At 38.1% G+C, this 24,394-nt stretch overlaps 1 protein-coding gene across 1 annotated transcript in view; it reads right to left on the bottom strand.

The window, feature by feature from the left end:
* Positions 1-24,394, bottom strand: part of BTBD8 (BTB domain containing 8) — a 93,700-nt gene that overhangs the window by 62,961 nt on the left and 6,345 nt on the right. Inside the window, exon 3 of the mRNA XM_012790898.2 lies at positions 4,435-4,628. Within this exon, the coding sequence (XP_012646352.2) occupies positions 4,435-4,628 (194 nt within the window). The remainder of the gene's footprint in view (positions 1-4,434; positions 4,629-24,394) is intronic.

Here is a 24,394-nt window from a genome sequence, read left to right as displayed (position 1 = left end):
TACCCTTAGGTTACTCTAGGTCACTTTCTAAATTCTCTCACACCTGGGCTGGGAAATTTCCAGGTTGATAAAGCATTTCCTCCTTCCCCGGGTGTGGCAGTTACTCAGAATAGGATTAAGGGTGGGGCAGCACCAAAATAGAGTGCCCACCCTTATCCTTCTTCCCAGGTGGAACAATTGCTGTGGAGACAGCACCAAAGCAGGGCAACCTTGTCCCTAGAAGAGCCACAGATCCTAACTACCGTTTTTCCCTGAAAATAAGACAGGGTCATATATTTATTTTTCCTCAAGAAGACACCCTAGGGCTTATTTCTAGGGGATGTGTTATTTTTTTTAAGTACGGTACAATAATCTACTCTTTTTCAAATATAGTTAAGTCGTCTTCTTCTGGAACATCATCATAACTCTTCAAACCCTGAATTCCAGCCTGAATTTCTTGCGACTCTATTTGCTTTAGAACCATTGGCCCCAGTCTCTCATGTCAAGCAATAGAGCTCTCATGGGGCAGATGAGAAGGGCTGCTCATCTTCTTTACCACTCCCTGCTGAAATGCATGGGTTGTGCAGATATGCTGCATAGCCACGCCCATCAGTAGGTCTTATTTTCGGGGTACAGCTTATATTGCGCAAATGCTTAGAAATCCTGCTAGGCCTTATTTTATGGGTAGGTCTTATTTTCGAGGAAACACGGTATCTACCTAATAGGAGGGACAGGGTAATGTCTTTTGTTCTTTTTACTATAGGAGACGGCTTACCAGAACTGACAGCCCAGCCTGGACTAGGCAGGTAGAGTCAGGTAGAGTTCTGGGTGGGCCTCCTAGGTGGGCAGAAGTCACAGGATTGTCTCAGGTGGAGATAGGACAGAGATGGACCCATCAGAATCATCAAGTATAGTTGAACAGCAATTGCCTGAAGCTGAATGGCATCCCTTTAAAAGCTCTGTATTTCTGCTTATTATGAGGATGGCATTATAGACAGGCATCTCCATCCTCCTCATTTGCTAGCAAATTAATAAACTCCTCTTTCCTTCTCCTCAAACCATTCATCCTCATTCTTCTGATGTGGCCTTTCGGACAAGTGCTGAGCTTTCAGTAAGAGTATTTTTTGTCCTAAAATAGAATGACTAATTGTTCCACAATGGGAAAGGGTAGGAGTATAGGGCAAAACTAAATGAAAATAAGAAAGTTATAAAAGGTTTGTGGAAGAAGAATCTTGAAAAAGGAATTTTATGTGTGGTCAAGCTGGCTAAAATCTGAATACGGTTTTGTTTTTTTTTTTTTTTTTTTGAGACAGAGTCTCGCTTTGTTGCCCAGGCTAGAGTGAGTGCCGTGGCGTCAGCCTAGCTCACAGCAACCTCAAACTCCTGGGCTCGAGTGATCCTTCTGCCTCAGCCTCTCGGGTAGCTGGGACTACAGGCATGCACCACCATGCCCGGCTAATTTTTTATATATATATCAGTTGGCCAATTAATTTCTTTCTATTTATAGTAGAGACGGGGTCTCGCTCTTGCTCAGGCTGGTTTCGAACTCCTGACCTTGAGCAATCCGCCCACCTCGGCCTCCCAAGAGCTAGGATTACAGGCGTGAGCCACAGTGCCCCGCCTGAATACGGTTTTTTTAAAAAAAAACAATAAGACTTAATATCAAAAGGATATTGTTACAAAGTTTTCTTGGAGTATCGGATTGCTCTCTTGCTTTATTAGGTCTTTGATTACTTAAGAAAACTGAGTCTTCCCTAATAAAAGAGCTAAGATTTTTCTATGCCTATGTAAATTTCTGTATTTGACTTTAAAGTCTTTTAATTATCACTCTGGTTCAATGAATGCCTATCGTTTCACAGTGACCTGTGATCCTACTTAATTGTTTTAAACCTTTGATATTTGTGACAAACTTTCCCAAATCAAATTCTAAATTAAGTCTTTTTAATCTTAAACTAACTTTGGAACCTTCCAAATGGCCTCTGACATATCGCAAAAGAATTTATTCTCTCTCTTTATAAAAAGAGAGACATTAAACTAATTAGACTTACTTGGTATGTTAAATTTGCATGAGAACCATTTTCAAATAAGAAATGATGCTTAACTGTCTTTGAGTTATATATTTATGAATGTGTTATTAATATATGTTCCAGAAATTGTAAGAAATTCCTAGAAATCTGATAGTCCTGCTATAATGTTATCTATAAGTCATAATTCTAGTTATCTTAAAATGTTGTATGTCACAGAAATAACCAAATTATCCTGTCAACTGCATCATTATTACAATGAATTCTCATCTTACCTTTAACCATGGTCATTTTAAGACTTGTCACCCACAGACAGTTAATTGTTTTACTTTGATACTTACCTGAAAGCTACTGCAAGAAACTATAAACCTAAACTGTTTCATCTTCAAGGAGATTCATGGAAAGGACCCTGGCAAGTACAGGTTTCTGATAACTTTAAGATCACACCTTTGGCCTAAGAATTTGAAGAATTCTAATAAAGATACTGATTGATTCATAAGACTGCTAACCCAATATCAAGCAAAATAAGAATTAATTGAATATCAAGGAAATGCCTTGACAGATTTTCATGCTAAGTCAGCTAGTACTTAAACTTTTAGAATATGCAAGCTGAATTAAACTTCATAAGACTGATTAAATCAAATCACCTACGATACCCTATTTAATACACAGTGCTATGTACCTGATTTGGTAAAACAAAATTGATATCTGAAAGAATGTAAATTTAATGTTAAGTGTGGACTCAAGAAGGGCCCAGATGGCCACCTGGTCCTTCCTGAGTTCTTAAAGATTCCAATGTACTAACTCATGATACAAATTATGAAAAAATATTGGTGGAATGACTACTCTAAAATTGCTAAAATAGTCTATAACCACTGTTTGGTATGTCAAACCCACAGTCCTGGGAAGACAATCAAAACTTCAGGTGGTACATTTCTGCCACCTGATGGGCCATTTGAACACTTACAGATGGATTTCATTCAACTGCCACCTTCAATGGGATAGTAATATGTTCTTGTAATAGCTTGCATCTTTTCTGGCTGAATAGAAGCTTTCATGAGTAGGAAAGCCAATGCTATGACAAGAGCTAAGAAGTTATTGTTTCCTTTATGAGGCATCCCTGGAGAAAGCTCCAGAAATACAGAAACCCATTTTACTGGACAAGTTATAAAGCAGTTAAATACAGTGTTATGAACACAATTTGGCATTACCATTGTCCCTATCATCCTGATTGTCTAGAAAGGTAAAAAGGGAAAATGGCATTTTAAAACTGAAACTGGCACAGTTAACTGAATTGATTGGATTGTCTTTGCCAAAAGTATTACTATTGGCCTTGATGGCAATCAGATCCACCCTACTGGAAACATAGATTGATTCCTTATGAAACAGTTACTGGAAGGCCTATGTTCCTAACATGTATCTCTATCCCACTCTTATAAATTTTGATATGAGTAAATATGTAAGGCTTTAAAACATTATAGTAAACTTGGTTGGAAGCTAGAGATAATATATTACTTCAAAAAGATTTAGAAACTTACTTCCCCTTCCAAAGTAAAGGTTTGTCCCTCTCTCTGGGGAGGAGAAAGGACAGATCTGCCAGAAGCCTATGAAAGCTTAGAGTTTCCTAATTTTGGTGTTCCTCTCCTGTGGTGCAATCCCACTGCATGGGCAGGGTAACATTGGGCCCTCACTGCATTGCTTCATGGAGTTTGGGGAATGTGAACTAGCACTAAGATTCTCTGAGTAATAAATGGTTTATTCTCTGATCCAGGGACCTTGGGTTTCCTGTCAGAATCTCTATCAATCGATGCATCCATCCTTCCATGCATGCGTCCATGCATCCATCCATGCATGCAAGCATACATCCTTAATATTCTTTTTCTACCAATTCACAATAACTCACAAGCTAAAATCCTTCTGAAACTCACTTCCACAAGCAAACTTCGGGTTATTTTTCAGGTTAAAATGGCATATGTATTATAGTATTTATGTATTTCTCAACCATTTAACATGTGTAAAACTAGGCTACCATTTTTATTAGCTTATCATTTTTATTAACATGTCCTGATAAAGTTTTGTGTAATAGTAATTTCTGTGTTACACAGGGTTTTTTAAGGTATGCATATATTGTGTTAGAACTGACTCTAAAGTCTGCTAAAGCTTCTTATTGATATAGATAAGGACAAAGACATGCAGAGACTTAAGTGGTTAGAAAGAGATTTATAAATTATGTATGGATTTATTCATAATAACCCTATTTCTAATTATTTGGGAAAACTGGGAATTGACTATACTAACATTTTCATTTCTCCATGTTTATTTTAAAAAATCAGTATAGCAGACTTTGAAGTACGCTTTTCTCTAATTTTATCAGAATACAATTATTTTCATGGCTATAAATTTTTATAAAACTCCACAAAAAATACCTCACCATTGGAAATTAAATTGTCATCTATATCAGTGATACCGTCTGGAATTTCATGCTTCTGAAGAGCACAATCAGATGATTTTTCACACTTTTGAAAATTGAAGTCAAGTTTCTTTTGTGATACCTCACTCTCCACTATCTTTTTCCTAAGAATTTCCTCTTCATTGTTTATGTCTTTGTTTGATGAATATACATTCCTAAAAGAAAAATATAAAACGTTAAACAATATTGGTGATTCTTTAAAAGAAAAAAAGCAGGGAAGTTAGTTTCCCCAATGTGCTACTTTCATACATAACATATATTAAAACCTTTTTAATTTGGACTAATTGCAGAAAGGTCAATCTAAAACAGCAGAAAATTCAAAAAGTAGCCTATAAACTTTTTAATGTTAAAAAGTAATATATAATACCAAAAAAAATTAGATAACGTAAATGAAAAATTCCAAGAAAAACACAACTTGCACACCTGACTCAAGAAGAAACAGAATATCTGACTAAATATCTCTTTACTGTAACAAGTAAAGAGATAGAATTAGTAATCAAAAACTTCCCACAAAGAAAAAACCAGGACCAGGTGGCTTCACTGGTGAATTCTGGCAAATGTTTTAAAAAAAATTAACATCACTCCTTCACACATTTTTCCAAAAATTAGAAGAGGAAGGAACACTTCCCAACTCAAGTATTACGAATACAAAAGCAAAGACATCACAAGGAGAGAAAAACATAGTCTAATATTCCTTATTAATACATTAATAAATGAAAAAATTATCAACAAAATAACAGGAGACTGAATCCACCAACATATAAAAGGAATTATAACTGAAGGCATGCTGTTGGCTAAAAGAAAAAAAAAAGGAATTATGTACCATGACCACTGGGGTTTATCTCAGGAATTCAGCAGTGGTTAAACACAGGAAAATCAGTGTTATACACAATATCAATAGAATAAAGGACAAAAACCACACGATCATCTCAATCAATACAGAAAAATCATCTGACAAAGTCTAACACTCTACCATGATAAAACACTCAACAAACTAGAAATAGAAGGGAGCGTCCTCAACTTGTAAAGGACATCTGTGAAAAACCCACAGCTAACATCGTATTTAACCCTTTGTACTCACTCACTTTTTTCTCAATTCCTTTATTCTATTCAGGATTTAATTTTTTAAATACCCCAGATTTTACAAAGCGTGGCAGTAGAATAAAAAACTGGAGTTTCTTTTCATACGAATTTATTTATTTGGATTTTTTTATATTTCAAATTATTAATATATTCAAAGAGTAATTTTAATCTCTTTAATTTTTGCTAACCATGTCGAGTCACACTCGACATCAGAGTGCAAAGGGTTAATGGTAAAAGACTGAAAGCTTTCCTCTTAAAATCAGCAAGGATCTCTGTTCTCATCACTTCTACTCTGCATTTTACTGGAGGTTCTGATCAGGGGAATTAGGAAAGAAAAAGAAATAAAAGGTATCTGAATGGAAAAGGAATAAGTAAAACTATGTCTATTTACAGATGACAGACTTATATATAGAAATTCTGTGAGAATTCACAAAAAAAATCCTAATAAACAAGTTCAGCAAGTTTGCAGGCTACAAGGATATAAGATCAATATGCAAGACTTCTGGGCCAGATGGCTGACCAGAGACACCAGCTGCCAGAGCATCTTGGTAAGGAGTTTTAAATGAAAGAGAAAAAACGAACAAACATATATTGGATGTGGATCTGAAGAAAGGGTGCCAGACTCTTGGGGATACATCACAGGAAGAAGCTGTAGTGCAGAATAAGGAGCAATAACAGAGATTTGGAATCCAGTGAGAAGGTAGGTGGAGTGGTTTGTTTCTCCTTCCCTCACATCTCTGATAGTCAGTGGGTTCCTGAGCTACTGGAGAGACTTTCTGCCCACACGAGCCCAGAGGATGCTACCACCAGTGAGCTGAGAACTTCTTGTGGATAGGGCACCAGGCTCCCAGCCCCCATGAGGTACTTCCCATCCCCACAGACCCAAGCCAGGATGGCAGGTGCCATATTGCTTGTTCATCCACTGTGCATCTCTGTCCTCCCTAGGGGGCTTCAACTCCTCAGGTTTCATCCTGCTTGTTCCCACACAAACATGTCCCAACTCTGGCCCAGACTACAAGAGCCACAGGGGTCCAGTGGGTCCCAGGTGGTCTTTATGACACCAAATCCTGGACATTCTGGGTAGACTGCCTCAGAAAGAGAGGGTCAGAGACCACCAGAGTGCTACCATTCCTCCATACAGGCTCTGTTCTTCCCCTTCCCCTCCACCATGCATGGCTGCCAAGAGAGACAATTGAGCCACACCACACTGAGGCTTCCACAGAGAGTAGGGCTCAGGTCTTTCCTCTTGGAATCCTGCAGTGGACTGAGGGGTGCTCAGACTGTGAGCTCCCTGCTCCCTGGCCTTCCCTGGTGCTGTTTACCCAGCAGCTCCATCAGAGTGGGGCACACCCTGAGGAGGAGGAGCATCAATCCCCCTTGGGCACCCCATGGTGGCTCAGAACCAGCATGCTTCTCCCTGGCATGGTCAGATCTAGGGGGAGAGTGCAGTGTGGGTCCCACCTGTGGCACTCTCGCAGGGTACCCTTCCCCAACGGGAGGGCTACACTCTCAGCTCAGGCCGGGATCCTAGGCAGGGAGCCTCCCAGCCCACAGCACACTCATGAAAACCCCAAAGATTCTGCCAAGAGCTCCCTGGATGTAAACCAAAACCACAATGAGATATCAACTAATCCCAGTGAGAATGGGTTTTATCAAAAAGTCCCAAAACAATAGATGCTAGAGTGGATGCAGAGAGAAAGGAATACTTATGCACTGTTGGTGGAACTGCAAACTGGTTCAAACTCTATGGAAAGTAGTATAGAGATACTTCAAAGAACTAGAAGTAAACCTACCATTTGATCCAGCAATCCCACTACTGGGTATTTACCCAAAAGAAAAAAAAGACATTTTATAAAAAAGACACTTGCACTCAAATGTTTATAGCAGCACAATTCACAATTGCAAAGATGTGGAAACAACCCAAGTGCCCATCAATACATAGTGGATTAATAAAATGTTGTATATGTTATATATGTGTACCAGCCATAAAATAAATGGTGACAACCTGGATGGAACTGGAGACTATCCACCTAAGTGAAGTATCGCAAGAATGGAAAAACAAACATCACATGTATTCACTATTAAATTGAAATTAAATGATCAACACTTGTGTGTACATATGGTAGTAAAATTCAATGGAAATCAAGCAGGTGGGAGAGGGGAGGAGGGGATGGGTAAATTCACACCTAATGGATACAATGCACACTATCTGGGTGATGGACACACTTATAGCTTTCATTCAAACTATACAAAAGTAATTCATGTAACCAAAACATTTGTAGCCCCATCATATTCTGAAAAAAAAAAAGAATATGCAAAAATCAATTGTGTTTCTATATACTAGCAATGAACAACCTGAAATAAAAGCAGAAAATAATTCCGTTTACAATAGCACCCCCAAAATAAAATACTTATGAATATATTTAACAAAAGAAGTACAAGAATTATTCATTGAAAACTACAAAAAATGTTGAAAGCAATCAAATACATAGAAATGCATTCCATGGTCATGGATTAGAAGATAATATTGTTAAGATGGCAACACTTTGCATTGATCTACAAGTGAAATGCAATCTCTATCAGAATTCCAGTTGCCTTTTTTTGTAGAAATTGACAAGTCAATCCTCAAATTCAAATGGAAATGCAAGAGACCTCGAATAGCCAAAACAATTTTGACAAAGAACAAAGTTAGAGGATTCACACTTCCCAATTTTCTAAGTCTCCTACCAAGCTACAGTAATCAAGACTGTGTGGTACTGGCATAAGGAAAAACATATATTAATACATCAATGGAACAGAGTTGAGTCTAGAAGATACATTTATGGGCAACTAATATTTGACAAGGGTATGCAGACAACACAATGGGAAAGAATAATACCTTAAAAAAATGGTGCTGGCTGGATGTGATGGCTCACACCCATAATCCCAGCACTTTGGAAGGCTGAGGCGGAAGGATCACTTGAGGTCAGAAGTTCAAGACCAGCCAGAGCAACATAGTGAGCCCCCATCTCTACAAAAACTAAAAAAATAATCAGGCATGGTGGTACGTCCCTGTAGTCCCAGCTACTTGGGAGGTTGAGGCAGGAGGATAGCTTCAGGCCAGGAGTTTGAGGTTGCTGCAAGCTATGATGACACCACTGCACTCTAGCCCAGGCAACAGAGCAAGACTCTGACTCAAAAAAAAAACGGTACTGAAACAAGTTAATACCTCAATGCAAAAAGTGATGTTAGACCCTAACCTCATACCATATAGAAAAATTAATTCAGGATATCAAAGACCTAAATGTAAAAGCTAAAAGTATAAAACTTTTTTTTTTTTTTTTTTTTGAGACAGAGTCTCGCTTTGTTGCCCAGGCTAGAGTGAGTGCTGTGGCGTCAGCCTAGCTCACAGCAACCTCAAACTCCTGGGCTCAAGGGATCCTCCTGCCTCAGCCTCCCAAGTAGCTGGGACTACAGGCATTCGCCACCATGCCCGGCTAATTTTTTATATATATTAGTTGGCCAATTAATTTCTTTCTATTTATAGTAGAGACGGGGTCTCGCTCTTGCTTAGGCTGGTTTCGAACTCCTGACCTCGAGCAATCCGCCCGCCTCGGCCTCCCAGAGAGCTAGGATTACAGGCGTGAGCCACCGCGCCCGGCCTAAAACTTTTATAAGTAAACACAGGCATACATTTTCATGACTTTGGGTTAGGCAATGGTTTCTTAGACATGACACCAAAAGCACAAGTGACAAAAGAAAAGACAGATAATGTGGAAATGAGAGAAATTAAAAATGTCTGTGCTTTTTAGAACACCATCAAGATAGTTAAAAGACAACCCACAGAAGGAGAAGACTCTTGCAAATCGTAGGTATGATGAGTCAATATTTCAGAATAAAGAACTCATATAACTCAATAATATAAAGACAAATAATCCAATTAAAAAATAGGCAAAGGATGTGAATAAAGTTTTCCAAAGAAGATTTTTAAATGACCTATATGCATACAAAAAAGTGTTAACTATTATTTGTTATATGGTATATGTAAATAAATGAAAACCACTATGAGATACCAGTTCACATTCACTAGGATGGTTATAATCAAAAAGAAACTAGAAACTTCATACATGCTGGTGGTAATGTGAAGAAGTATAGCCCTTTTGGAAAAGAATCTGCCAGTTCCTCACAAGGTCAAACACAGAACTACCATATGACCCAGCAATTCTACCTCTAAGTATATGTAATAAGAGACTTGAAAACATATGTTCACACAAAACCTTGTATACAAATGTTCATAGCAGATTTATTCACAACATCCAAAAAGGTGAAACAATCCAAATGCCTATCATCTGATGAATGGGTAAATAAAATATGGTATATCTTCTGTACATACAGAAAAGAGTTAACATAGCAGTCTAGACAGCTATTCTTTGAAAGACTTGACTTTCTTACAAGGTTGGCCGTTAGCTGCTGTCTGGAATCATGGATTTCGTGAATCTTCTTAGCATTCTCTAAATGTAAGGGTGGTTTACTGTGTCTAAACTGTTTAAACAAACAATATTGTTTATGCTGAAAGCCTGCTTTCCTTCTGGAAGTGTGGAATTTGGGTACATGTCAGGCAAGTGCGCCTACGTGACCAATTCCCAATAAAATCCCTGGGCAGAGCCCCTCTAATGAGCTTCCATAGTTGGTGACATTTCAGAAGCATTGTCATAACTCATTGCTGAGGGAATTAAGCATGTCCTGTGTGACTCCACCGACAAAGGACCCTTAGAAACTTGTGCCTTGTTTATCGTGGACTTCACCTTATGTGCCTTTTTCCTTTGTTTCCTTTTTCTGCAATAAGTCATAGACTTGAGTATGACTATATGCTGAGTATTGTAAGTCCTCTTAGCAAATCATTAAATCTGTGGATGATTTTGGTGACCTTTGAACTATCTATCACACAGTGAAATATTCAGCCATAAAAGGAATGAAGAATTGATACATTCCACAACATAGATGAATCTTGAAAATATGATGCCTAGTTTAAAAGGCAAGGCATGAAAGTCCATATATTGTTATGATTCCATTTATATGAAATTCCCAGAATGGGCAAATCCATAAGGATGGAAAGTAGGTTGTGGTTTGCCAGGGACTGAGTGAAGAAGGAAACAAGTGGTGACTGCTAATGGGTATGGGGTTTCTTTGGGGGATGATGAAAATATTCTGGAATTAGTGATGATGGTTGTACAACATTGTGAATATACTAAAACCACTGAATTATACAGTCTAGAAGGGTGAATTTTATGGTACATGAATTATATCTCAATTTTTTAAAAAGTGGTATATGAAAAGAAAAGAACTGCAGAGAGTGTGACAGATAATTCTTGAGGAGCTGTGATGTGAAAAGGAGTATTCGCTGGAGGGGAATTGGGGTCAAGATAAGATTTTGTTGTTATTTAGGTGGGAAAAAAATCATGCTTATATATACTGATGAGAAGATGCAAGAAAGGAGAACTTTTTTAAGGAAACATGAAAATTGCTGGAGCAATGTCCTTGGCTAGGTGAAAAGGAATACTGTGTTTCTCTGAAAATAAGACAGGGTCATATATTTATTTTTCCTCAAGAAGACACCCTAGGGCTTATTTCTAGGGGATGTGTTATTCTTTTTAAGTACGGTACAACAATCTACATTTATTCAAATATAGTTAAGTCGTCCTCTTCTGGAACATCATCATAACTCTTCAAACCTCGAATTCCAGCCTGAATTTCTTGTGACTCTATTTGCTTTAGAACCACTGGGCCCAATCTCTTATGTCGAGCAATAGAGCTCTCATGGGGCAGATGAGAAGGGCTGCTCATCTTCTTTACCACTCCCTGCTGAAATGCATGGGTTGTGCAGATATGCTGCGTAGCCATGCCCATCAGTAGGTCTTATTTTCAGGGTAGGGCTTATACTGCGCAAATGCTTAGAAATCCTGCTAGGCCTTATTTTATGGGTAGGTCTTATTTTCGGGGAAATACAGTAGGATAAGATCTAGTGGACAAGTAGAGGAACTGATTTTAGAAGCAATGACAGTTCATTAAGAGTAACAGGAAAAATCAGAGGCATTCGTATACGCCAACAACAATCAAATTGAGAACCAAATTAAAGACTCAATACCCTTCACAATAGCAACAAAGAAATTAAAGTACCTAGGAGTATACTTAACCAAGGAGGTAAAAGACCTCTACAGGGAGAACTATGAAACACTGAGGAAGGAAATAGCAGAGGATGTAAACAGATGGAAATCCTTTCCATGCTCATGGATAGGCAGACTCAACATCATTAAAATGTCTATACTACCCAAACTGATCTACAGATTCAATGCAATACCTATTAAACTCCCATCAGCATTCTTCACAGATATAGAAAAAATAATTTTACGCTTCGTATGGAACCAAAGAAGACCCCGAATATCAAGAGCAATTCTAGGCAACAAAAACAAAATGGGAGGCATTAATATGCCAGATATCAAACTATACTACAAAGCTGTAGTAATTAAATCAATATGGTATTGGCACAAAAATAGGAATATCGACCAGTGGAACAGATGTGAGAATCCTGATATAAAACCATCCTCATATAGCCATCTAATCTTTGACAAAGCAGACAAAAACATACGCTGGGGAAAAGAATCCCTCTTCAATAAATGGTGCTGGGAAAACTGGATAGCCACCTGTAGAAGGCTAAAGCAGGACCCACACCTTTCACCCCTCACAAAAATCAACTCACGCTGGATAACAGACTTAAACCTAAGGTATGAAACTATTAGAATTCTAGAGGAAAATGTTGGAAACACTCTTCTAGACATCGGCCTAGGCAAAGAGTTTATGAAGAAGTCCCCAAAGGCAATCAAAACAGCAACAAAAATAAATAAATGGGACATGATCAAACTATAAAGCTTCTGCACAGCCAAAGAAATAGTCATGAAAGTAAACAGACAACCTACAGAATAGGAGAAAATTTTTGCATCCTACGTATCCGATAAAGGGCTGATAACTAGAATATACTTAGAACTCACGAAAATCAGCAAGAAAAAATCAAATAACCCTATTAAAGAGTGGGCAAAGGACTTGAACAGAAACTTTTCTAAAGAAGATAGAAGAATGGCCGACAAACATATGAAAAAATGCTCATCATCTCTAATCATCAGGGAAATGCAAATCAAAACTACAATGAGATATCACTTAACTCCAGTGAGAATGGCCTTTATCAAAAAGTCTCCAAATAACAAATGCTGGCGTGGATGCGGAGAGAGAGGAACACTCCTACACTGCTGGTGGGACTGCAAACTAGTTCAACCTCTGTGGAAAGCAATATGGAGATACCTTAAAGCGATACAAGTGAATCTACCATTTGATCCAGCAATCCTATTGCTGAGCATCTACCCAAATGATCCAATGACACTCTACAAAAAAGACACCTGCACTCGAATGTTTATAGCAGCACAATTCATAATTGCAAGGCTGTGGAAACAGCCCAAGTGCCCATCAATCCAAGAATGGATTAATAAAATGTGGTATATGTATACCATGGAGTACTATTCAGCTCTAAGAAACAATGGTGATATAGCACATCTTATATTTTCCTGGTTAGAGCTGGAACCCATACTACTAAGTGAAGTATCCCAAGAATGGAAAAAAAAGCACCAGATATATTCTCCAGCAAACTGGTATTAACTGAGTAGCACCTAAGTGGACACACAGGTACTACAGTAATAGGGTATTGGGCAGGGGGGAGGGGGCGGGTATATATATACATAAGGAGTGAGATGTGCACAATCTGGGGGATGGTCATGCTGGAAACTCAGACTTGTGGGGGGGGAGGGCATTTATTGAAACCTTAAAATCTGTTCCCCCATAATATGCTGAAATAAAAAAAAAAAAGTAACAGGAAAGAAGATAAAGAATATGGGAACAGATACAACTAAGTGAGTAGATGTGGAAGAAGTTTGTGAAAGTTTTCTTCTACTTGCTTTGAGTTTCTCAATGAGATATAGAAAGAAAGGTCATCAAAAGTGAGAAGGAAGATGGGGAAGAACAGGTTCAGGAAAAGAACAAGGGTGAAATAATCCTCTAGGAAAGTAGGAAATCAAATAGGACTAGGGAAATACAGTTGACTGCATATAGTACAACTGACAATCATCACTAAGAGCCTACTTGAAGCTCACGATGAATTCAAAGTGAGACTGGTTAGCATGGTTGTGTATTTTTTCCTGCCACATTCAGTTTTGTGGATACAAAAGTGGAGAAGTTAAAGAGTTGGATATAAGATCAGTGGTTTTGATAAGCAAACAAATTCAAAGGGAACAAGGGAGCTGAGGATGTATGCAAAGGGAGTGATACAATGATAGTGAAGGAATTTAAGCTGAGTAAGGAGGGAAATGAGGACATAAGAGGATAAAAGACAATAAAATATGCTAAGATTAATTGCAAGTCCTGATAGAGTTGATGAATTATTAGAGTTGGAGTAACTCTAAAGGGAGTAAGCTAGAGGAATAAGAGGTAGAAGTTAAAGAACTGCTTGGAATGGAGATCATGGCAGGCTGCAGTTATTGGTAATGTCATGATTTAGGATTTGACATGGCAGTGAGTAGTTGAGGTAGCGTAGAGAAAAAGATTACTGGGAGACAGGAATTGAAGGAACTGAGAGGCCACGTTATGGGGGAAACATCATCTATGTGGCAACTGCAATTATTAAGACTTATATTAGTAGAGAAACTAATAATAATCTTCAGCTAAAATCTTTGAGGAATGGGGAAGACTGATCTGGGGGTGTCTGTAGATGACTGTCCCAGGTGTAGATTGGTAAGACAAGATTTGATGATGGGGGTTTAGAGAGAAGGGAGGAAGAATGGTCTGGAGACAGCAGTGACATTCGTAAGTGTTTAAAAATAAAAATTGGGTTTACTCAGGTATAGTGAGACCAAGAGGTCAGGAGACAACTGCCATTGAAAAGATAATTTGTTTCTTATAATTTGTAAGAAGAGGAGGCACACCATGACATAGAGGGGCAACACAGGGAACTAAAATGGTTGGTCAGCAAAAACAAGGGGAAAGCATGGACAAAAGCCTTTATTGTGATTTATCAAGGGAAGGAATGAGCAAGGTAAGGTAAGCAATGAGCAGAATTAGGATTGGATAATTTGAATAATGTTGGTAGGCTCTGGGCTATAGAGGTGATCCCCAGTTGTTTGGTACCTGGCTGTGATGATTAGGGTAGAAGAATATTGCCTCCTGGAGTGTAAGAGTCAAATAGAGGAGGTGGGCATATGGGTGGGTGTATGGACTCGGGACTGGTTGGCTTTCATATCAAGGGCATGTTCACTATCTCTAGGAATTACTATCTCTAGGAATTAGCTTAACTCTGGGAAGGGTGGTCTCTTTCCAGTCAGTGAAACCCCAGATACCAGAAGAACATCAAGAATATAGAAAATAAGAAAATATAGTTGATATACCAAGAAAGACACCTATCTCAACCACTTCCAGCCCTAGTTACTATAAGAAATATGGGAGAGAAAATAGCCACCACCAGATAAAGCATGCAAAGGAAATGGAATCTTTTATTCTATGCTATTTTATGTGTGCACCTGACTGACACTAGCATCTCTTAGCTCTTGATGTTAAACTAAAAATTCAAAGGTCCTCCCCCTCTTCTTTTCCTCTCATATGCACACATATTCTCATAACAATAGCAGGGTGAGTCTCCTTGGGAAATCAAAGATTTTTATGATCCTGAGTTGAATTTTAATCATGAGGTCATAAAAGCAAGCATTACTTTCCACTGACAATCGTTTGAGCCATATCTGAAATCACTACAAAAAAAAACCCCACTTTCAAAGAATATGTCATATTCTAACTCAAGTGCACACCAAAGAACTCTATAATTATATAATAAGTAACAACATAAAAGAATATTTCAAAACCTCTATCAGTTAAAGAGAAAGGATGTGAATGAAAGACATTTACAAGGACTAAATTTCATAAAGCAAAAATTCAAAAAATTATTTTATCAAAATTTTTACTAAAAGAAATCTTAATCTCAGTATTTCCCATTATACTTCTTTCCTTATGCTTTCTTTTAATATAGACAAATTTCAATTAAACTGTTTTTAAAAGGGGGGAATATCACAAGCACCTTCTATGTTCAAGACACTACATAAGGTACCCCTGAGGATGTGCACATCAATGAGACAGTCTAATCTCAAGGAACTTATATAACCAGAGACATACATGCCTAACCTAATACAAACTAGAATGTGATTAAGTGCTTAAAATAAAGCACTATGAAGTGCTATGAAGCACAAAGCCAGCTACTTCAATTATTTTCTTCTAAATGAAAAAACTAAGGCTGAAAAAAATCATAAAACAAGATAATGCACAGCCAGAAGGCAGATCTGTTCTGTTGCCAGTCCAATGCTTCTCCATTGTCCCATACTGTCTCTATGTCTTTTTCCTCATCAATTTTAATAACAGATAAAGGATAACACTGGTGTAATTCACCCCTTTCTCTAATGTATAAAAATTTGACCTATCCCAAGGATTTTTTTTTTTTTAGAGATGGGGGTCTCACTCATGCTCAGGCTAGTCTCAAACTCTTAATGTCAAGGAATCCTCCCACCTTGGCCTCCCAGAGTGCTAGGATTATATGCATGAATCACCATGCCCAGCCAAGGATCTTCTTTTAAACATACACTCAAAAGCTGAGGAAATGTATAAGTTCATAGCACCTACTACTAAGAATAACATATTAAAATTTATTCAGTGCCTTCTTTGTGCTAGGCCACTGTGCTAAGTACTTTATAACCATCTCATTCAACCCTCACAACACTATAAGGTAGGTATTATTATGTCCACTTTTCAGATGAGGAAGCTAATGGTGAGTGATTAGCCCAAGTTCACACAGAAATAGTAAACTTGGCTTGATAGCAAAGCCTACTCTTATCACAACTCCATTATACCACCTGTTAAGGAAAAAAAGTATACATTTTAAAATTGATATTTGGAACTCAATGATGAGCCTATGATTTACACTGAAAAAATGATAATGATTTCTTAAATTGTACTTAAAGAGAAATGTTGTAAAGATGGCTGACTAGAGGCAGGTATTATGTGCCTCTTCCATGAAGAAGAACCAGAATAGTAAGTATATATTCACATTTTGAACAGATCATCTAGGAGAGAAGGCTAGGATTCACCACAGAAGTGACAGGAAGCACCGAACGTAAGTAAGGAAAGGGTTTAAGGCACCTTGCCTGGTTGGGGACTGACTGAGAGCTGGGAAAAGCTCCTGGATACAGAGAAACAGTAAGAGAAAAATGCCTAGGGCTTCATACCTGAAAAAGGGCTTTTACAATCTTGGCTACAGGAGTACCCCTCAACTCAACTCAAACCTCTGGCCTAACATAGGGAGCCACCTAGAGATTGCACAGAGACATTGCTCCATAAAGGGAACCCACACAGAATCCCACAGGCATCCAAGCCTAGGGTATCCCAAGCTGGGTGTCATCCTGATAGCCTAGATGCTGGAGATGTATAGACATAGCCACCGCTGCTGCAGGGCTCTCAGGAGGCAGAGTGGAAACTGGGGGCTTCCAGGAAACCCTGGGAAGGTCCCCACCACATTGCTGCAGGCTGCTGTTGAGACTGAGACGTGTGGGAATCACAGTCCTCATAGCTTTTTGCCTATGCTGCTTGCCTGGAAGGGGCCCCACCCTCTCTGGTTGCAGGTGGAAGGTGCCATTTAAGAACTTAATGCTGGACTGCACCTGCCTTGAGGCTGAGTTCAGGCTGACTGGATGCAGCCCATTACCTGGTAGAGGAGAGACAGGCTCTCCTAAGCATATCTAAAACAATACCCACCACCCTGCAACTGACAGCTATGAGGAAAAGACATGAGTGGACTGAAGTCCCCATGGCTTCTTCCTCATGCTGCTCACCAGAGTGGGTCCCTGCTTTCTGTAGTCACAGGCTCAAGGTGCCATTTTGAGAATTTAACTCCAGGTTATACCCTGCCTTTTAGTTGACTCTGAGGCCACATGGCTACAGCTACCATCTGGGTGGGAAAAGACAGTGAAGACGAAGCTTTCCCAAGCACACTTAGGACCATACCCTCTACCTTGCTACAGGTGGCTTCGGGACTGGAGAATAGCCTGTCCAACCCATTATAGCTACCAGCAATACCAACACAGACCCTTTGGGTCCCAGTAGGTTGCTCCACTACCACTCCTGCCATCACCCACATCACACGAGCTGCCTAGGGGCCTGAGAACCCGCCCACACACCCAGCCCACTGCCCCCACTATGAGCTTCCAAGCAAACCACCTGGAGACCCAAGAATTGGCCCATCAGGACCCACTAACACCAGTACCAGCATAAGCTCCTCTGGGGCCTAAAAACAGGCATACTTAGCCCACTGCTGCCACCACTGGGGCCCAAACATTGGCTCAGCTGGTGTCAAAGTCCCCTATAAAACCGCACTGCAGACTCAAGTAGTAACCATGCACAAAGCCACCAAAGAAATCACAGATACCCCTGAACCTGTGTACTGCTGAAGAAATCATATAGAGATCACACTACCACATGTGCCCAAAATCGAAGCCAAAGTGTCCTAATCAATGAACAACATATATACATCTTCAGGATAAAATTCTCCGCTATGAAAACAATATCAAAACATTGGAAGAAGTGAGTACTACACCAGATGTGCAGATACCAATGAAAGGACACAGGAAACACGATAAAGCAAAGAAATATGACACCATCAAAGGACCACAATAATTGTCTAGTTACAGATCCCAATCAAAAAGAACTCAAAATGCCAGATAAAGAATTCAAATATTGATTTTAAAGAAGCTCAATGAGATGGAAGAGAAATCTGAAAAAAAAAAAATCAGAAAACCAATTCAGCATGTGAATGAGAAATATACCAAGGAGACAGATATCTTAAAAGTAAAAAAACTCAAACAAATTCTAAAACTGAAAAACTCATTAAAGGAAAGACAAAATACATTCAAAATCTTCAATAGTAGGAGCAAGCAGAAGAATGAATCTCAGAATTTGAAGATACATCTTTCAAAATAATCCAGTCAGACAAAAATAGGTAAAAAAGAATGAACAAAGCCTTCGAGACACCTGGGACTATGTAAGCAACCAAGCTTATGAGTTATCAGTATTCTGGAGTGGGGATTTTTTAAAAGTTTGGAAAATCTATTTAAGGAAATAATTGATGAAAAATTCTCAAGTCTAGCAAGAGAGTCAGACATCCAGGTACAGGAGGCCCAGCAATCTCCAGGAAAATACATTGCAAAAAAGACTTCACCATGACACATTATATTCAGAATGTCTAAAGTCAAAGTGAAAGAAACAACTTTTAAATTAGCAAAAGAAAAGCATATAGCCACCTATAAGGGAAACATCAGACTAAGAGTGGACTTCTCACCAGAAAACGTACAGAGCAGAAGAGAATGGGATGGCATTGTCAAAGTGCTAAAAGAAAAAGAAGTCAGCCAAGAATTTTATATCCTACCAGAATAGGTTTAATAAATAAAGGAGAAATAGTCTTTCCCAGACAAGAAAACACTGATGGAATTTCTCACTACTAGACCAGCTCTACAGGAAATGCATAATGGGGTCTCAAACATGGAAACAAAAGGTCAATATTCACCATGACAAAAACACATAAAAATATAACTCACAGGCCTTATAAAATAATCACACAAAGGAGAAAGAGAAAGGAATCAAATGGCAACATCACAGAATTTCATCAAATCATAAAGACAAAAAGGCAGAGAAAAAAAAGAATTTATAAAATGACTAGAAAACAATTACATGACAGGCATAATGCCTCATATATCAATATTAACCTTGAATATAAAAAACAATTCAAATGTTCAGATAGAATAAAAAAAGAGCATGAATAGCCAAGGCAATCTTCAGCAAAAAAGAATGAAGCCGGAGGCGTCATATTTCCTGACTTCAAATCATACTACAAGGCTGTAGTAACCAAATCAGCATAGTTTTGGTATAAAAATAGATACAGAGAATCCAGAAATAAAAACACATATAGCCGACTGATCTTTGACAAAGTTGACACTGAGGAAAGGACATCCTTTTCAATAAATGGTGCTGGGAAAATCAGATTGCCATTTGCAGAAGAATGAAACTGGACCCCTATCTCTCACCATATACAAAAATCAACTCAAGATGGATTAAACACACGAATGTAAAACCTAGAACTATAAAAATACTAGAAGAAAGCCGAAGGAAAACTCTTCTGGACATTGGTCTAGGCAAAGAATTCATGACTAAGACCTCAAAAAGCACAAGCAACAAGACCAAAAATAAACAAATAGGACTTAATTAAACTACAAAGCTTCCACACAGCAAAAGAAATAATCAACAGACTGAATAGACAACCTGTGAAATGGAAGAAAATATTTACAAACTATATACCTGACAGGGGACTAATATCCAGAGTTTATGAGGAACTCAAACAGCTCAGCAACAACAAACAGTTAACCCCATTAAAAAGTGGGCTTAGGAAATGAATACACAATTTTTCAAATGAAGACAAACAAATGGCCAACAAGCATATGAAAAACTGTTTAACATGACTAATCATCAGAGAAATGCAAATGAAATCCACAATGAGTTACCTTCTTATACCAATCAGAATGGCTATTTTTAATAAGATAAAAAATAATAGATATTGGTGAGGATATAGAGAAAAGAGAACTCTTTCACACTGTTGGTGGGAATATAATTTAGTGCAACCTCTATAGAAAATAATATGATGAGTTCTCACAGGATAAAAATAGAACTACCATATGATCCAGCAATCCCCACTCCTGGGTACCCACCCAAAGGAAAAGAAATCAATATATTAAAAAACACCTGCACTCGTATGTTTATTGTGGCACTATTCACAATAGCAAAGATACGGAATCAGCCTATGTGTCTATCAACAGAGCATTCAATAAGGAAAATGTGGTGTGTGTGTGTGGATATATATATATACACACACACATACACACACACAATGGAATACTATTTAGATATAAAAAAGAATGAATTTTGCTGCAACATGGATGGAACTGGAGGCTACTATTTTAAGTGAAACAACTCAAACACACACAGATATTGCATGGTCTCACTTATAAGTGGAAACTAAATAATGTGTACACAGGGAAGCAGAGTGTGGAATGATGGACAACAGAGACTCAGAGGGGTAGAGATGGGTGGGTGGTGGATGATAGTAGGTTGCTTGGTGGGTACATTGAGTGCATTACTTCAGTGATATATGCACTGAAGGGCCACACTTCACCAAAATGCAATGTATCCATGTAGCAAAACTGAACTTGTACTCTATGAATATATGAAATAAAAAATAGGGAAAAAAGTAAAAATAAAATAATTAAAAATGCAATGATTCATGCAAGAGATGTTGGAGTCATCTATCTATTATTATACGAGTGCAGGTATTTTTTTAATATATTGATTTCTTTTCCTTTGGGTGGGTACCCAGGAGTGGGGATTGCTTGATCATATGGTAGTTCTATTTTTATCCTGTGAGAACTCATCATATTATTTTCTATAGAGGTTGCACTAAATTATATTCCCACCAACAGTGTGTAAGAGTTCTCTTTTCTCTATATCCTCACCAATATCTATTATTTTTTATCTTATGTTGGAGTCTATGCTCTATCCTACTTATCATCTTCGGGCATTCTTCCAGAGGGCTATGCTCAGAGTGCAGGGGCTTTGTGAAATTGTGCTGGCAAGCAGAACAAGCAAACGTGGTTTCTTACGTTTCCTACTTTGCCTCACACCAGTCACAAAAAGACAAATACTGTATGACTCCACTTATATTAGATACGTAGAAGAGTCAAATTCATAGAGATAGAAAGCAGAATGGTGGGTACCCAGGGCTGGGGGAAGGGGAATGGGGAGTTAATGTTTAATGGAGATAGAGTATCAGTTTGGAAAGATGGAAAAGTTCTAGAAATGGATAGTAGTGATGGGTGCACAACATTGTGAAAGTACTTAATGTCACTGATTGTACATTTAAACAACTAAAATGTCAAAAAAGATTGCACTTAAAGTATCTGCTTAAATTATAGCATATCATTCTATTCTAACAAACAGGAAAAGCCAAGGTTAGGCAATTTTACATTTATGCTTATAGGAACTTCACATAAGAAACTCTGAAATAATAAAGAAAAACAGACCACTCAAGCAACTGTTAAAGTATAAAATGGAGAATAAGCCAAACAAATCACACAAATATACTTAAAATTTAATTATCCAAAGACAATTTTCTACACTAAAGTAAATGTGATTTTGAGTATTGGCAAAAGCATGCCAACAAACAACTAAAAGACTGGCATCTAAAAAACACCTGAGGCCCAGGAAACAAAAACACAAAAGTCCAACTATTGTGTTTTCATAAAAGTCAAAACTGTTAATTGGCACTGACAGAAGGACAGAAATACAGACTAATGGTATAGAACTGAGAAAGCAGAAATAAGCCCTCAGATTTATGGGTGAATTAGTCTGGGCTGCCATAACAAAACACAGACTGGGTGGCTTAAATAACAGAAATTTATTTCTCACAGTTTTTGGAGGCTAGAAGTCCAAGATTAGGATGCCAGCATGGTTGGGTCCTGGTAAGAGCCCTTTTCCTGGCTTCCAGACACTACCATCTCACATGGCAGGGAGAGAGAGAAAGCGCATGTACAAACTCTCTGCTGTCTCTTCTTATAAAGGCACTAATCCTTTTGAGGACTCCCCCCTCATGAACTCATCTTAACCTAACAACCTCCCAAAGGCCCCATCTCCAACTACCATCACACTGTGGGTTAGGGCTTCAACCTATAAATTTTGGGCAGAGACAATCCAGTTCACAGCATGGGCAATTGATTTTCAGCAAGGTGCCCAGAAAATCCAATGAGAAAAGAACAGTCTTCAAAACATGGTGCTGGGACAACTATATATTCACACACAAAAGAATGAAGTTGGATTCTTTTCCTTAACCATACATAACAATTAACTCAAAATGGATCACAGACCTAAGGGTAAGAGCTAAAAATATAAAACTATAAAATTCTTAAAGAAAATATAGAAGTCAATTTTCATGAGGATTAGGCAATGGTTTCTTATGTTTTCAAGTAACAAAAGAAAAACTAGGTAAACTAGACTACATAAAAATTTAAAACAGGCGTCCTCAAACTACGGCCTGCGGGCCACATGTGGGTGTATTTTTACTTCAAAATAAGATATGTGTAGCGTGCATAGAAATTTGTTCATAGTTTTTCTTAAACTATAGTCCGGCCCTCCAATGGTCTGAGGGACAGTGACCTGGCCCCCTGTTTAAAAAGTTTGAGGACCCCTGATGTAAAACTTTTGTGTCACAAATGATATCATCAAGAAAGTGAAAAGACAACCCAGAGGAAAAAATTTTTGCAAATCATATGTCCAATAAAAGTCTAATATTCAAGAATATATAAAGAACTCTTATAACTCAATAATATAAAGACAACCCAATTTAAAAATTGGCAAAGGATATAAACAGATAACTCTTCAAAGAAGACATAAAAATGGCAAATAAGCACATAACAATATGCTCAACATCACTGGCCATCAGAGAAAAACAAATGAGAACCACAATGAGATACCAGTTCACATCCACTAGGATGGCTATAATAAAAAAGACAAGAGATAATAACAAGTGCTGCTGGGGATGTGGAGAAACTGAAACCCTCATACGTTGCTAGTGAGACTATAAAATGTTACAGCCATTTTGGAAAAGAGTCTGGCAGTTCCTCAAACAGTTTAGCAGAGTTAGCATATGACCCAGCAATTCCCCTCCTAGGTATACACCTAAGAGAAATAAAAACATAGGTACATGAATGTTCATAGCAGCATTATTCCTAATAGTCAAAAAGTAGAAATAACTTTAATGGCCATCAACTGATGAATGGATACACAAAATGTTGTATTCCCATAAATGAAATATTATTTGACAATAAAAGAAATGAAGTACAGAACAGAGATTAATTTAAACTAGTTTCTCTAATTATTTAGCTAATGACAATTCTCTAAATTCGCCAAACACATTAGTCCCAAAATTACTAAAAATTTCAACTGATGTTCTATTTTCAAAAATTTTTCTGGTCCTACTTGAGGGTTAAAGGAAAAAACAAATTTGACCACACACAAGTTGCTGTGGTCTGAATGCTTGTATCCCCTCAAAATTCACATGTTAAAACTTAGTCCCCTCAGTGGTGGTATTAAGAGGTGGGACATTTGGGAGATGAAGGCTTCATCCTCATTAATGGGATTAGTGCCCTTATAAAAGAGAGCCAACGGAGCTTGTTTGCTCCATCCGCCATATAAGGACACACAGAAGGTGTCATCAATGAAGAACTAGCCCTAACCAGACATCAAACATGCTAGCACCTTGATCTTAGACTTTCTAGCCCCCATAACTGGAAGCATTAAATTTCTGTTGGTTATAAATTACCCAGTCGAAGATATTTTATTTTAGCAGCCCTAATGCACTAAGACATAAGCCATGAAAATAAAAAGTTATGATCTTATATTTTTATAAATATATATAATTTATTTAAAGTTTCACGTACAAATAATACAGAAGTCAGTATGTAACATTGGTTCTCAACAGGGGGCAATTGGCCCCCCAGAGGACATCTGGCAATGTCTCAAGACATTTTGGTGATCACAACTAAATATCCTAAGATGTACAGTACTGCCCCCACAACAAAGAATTACATGGCCCAAAATGTCAACAGTGCCACTATTAAGAAACCCTCGCATA

The sequence above is a fragment of the Microcebus murinus genome, chromosome 2 (genome assembly GCF_040939455.1).
Source record: "Microcebus murinus isolate Inina chromosome 2, M.murinus_Inina_mat1.0, whole genome shotgun sequence".
NCBI lineage: Eukaryota > Metazoa > Chordata > Mammalia > Primates > Cheirogaleidae > Microcebus > Microcebus murinus.
This window is presented reverse-complemented; position numbering and strand designations above follow the sequence as displayed.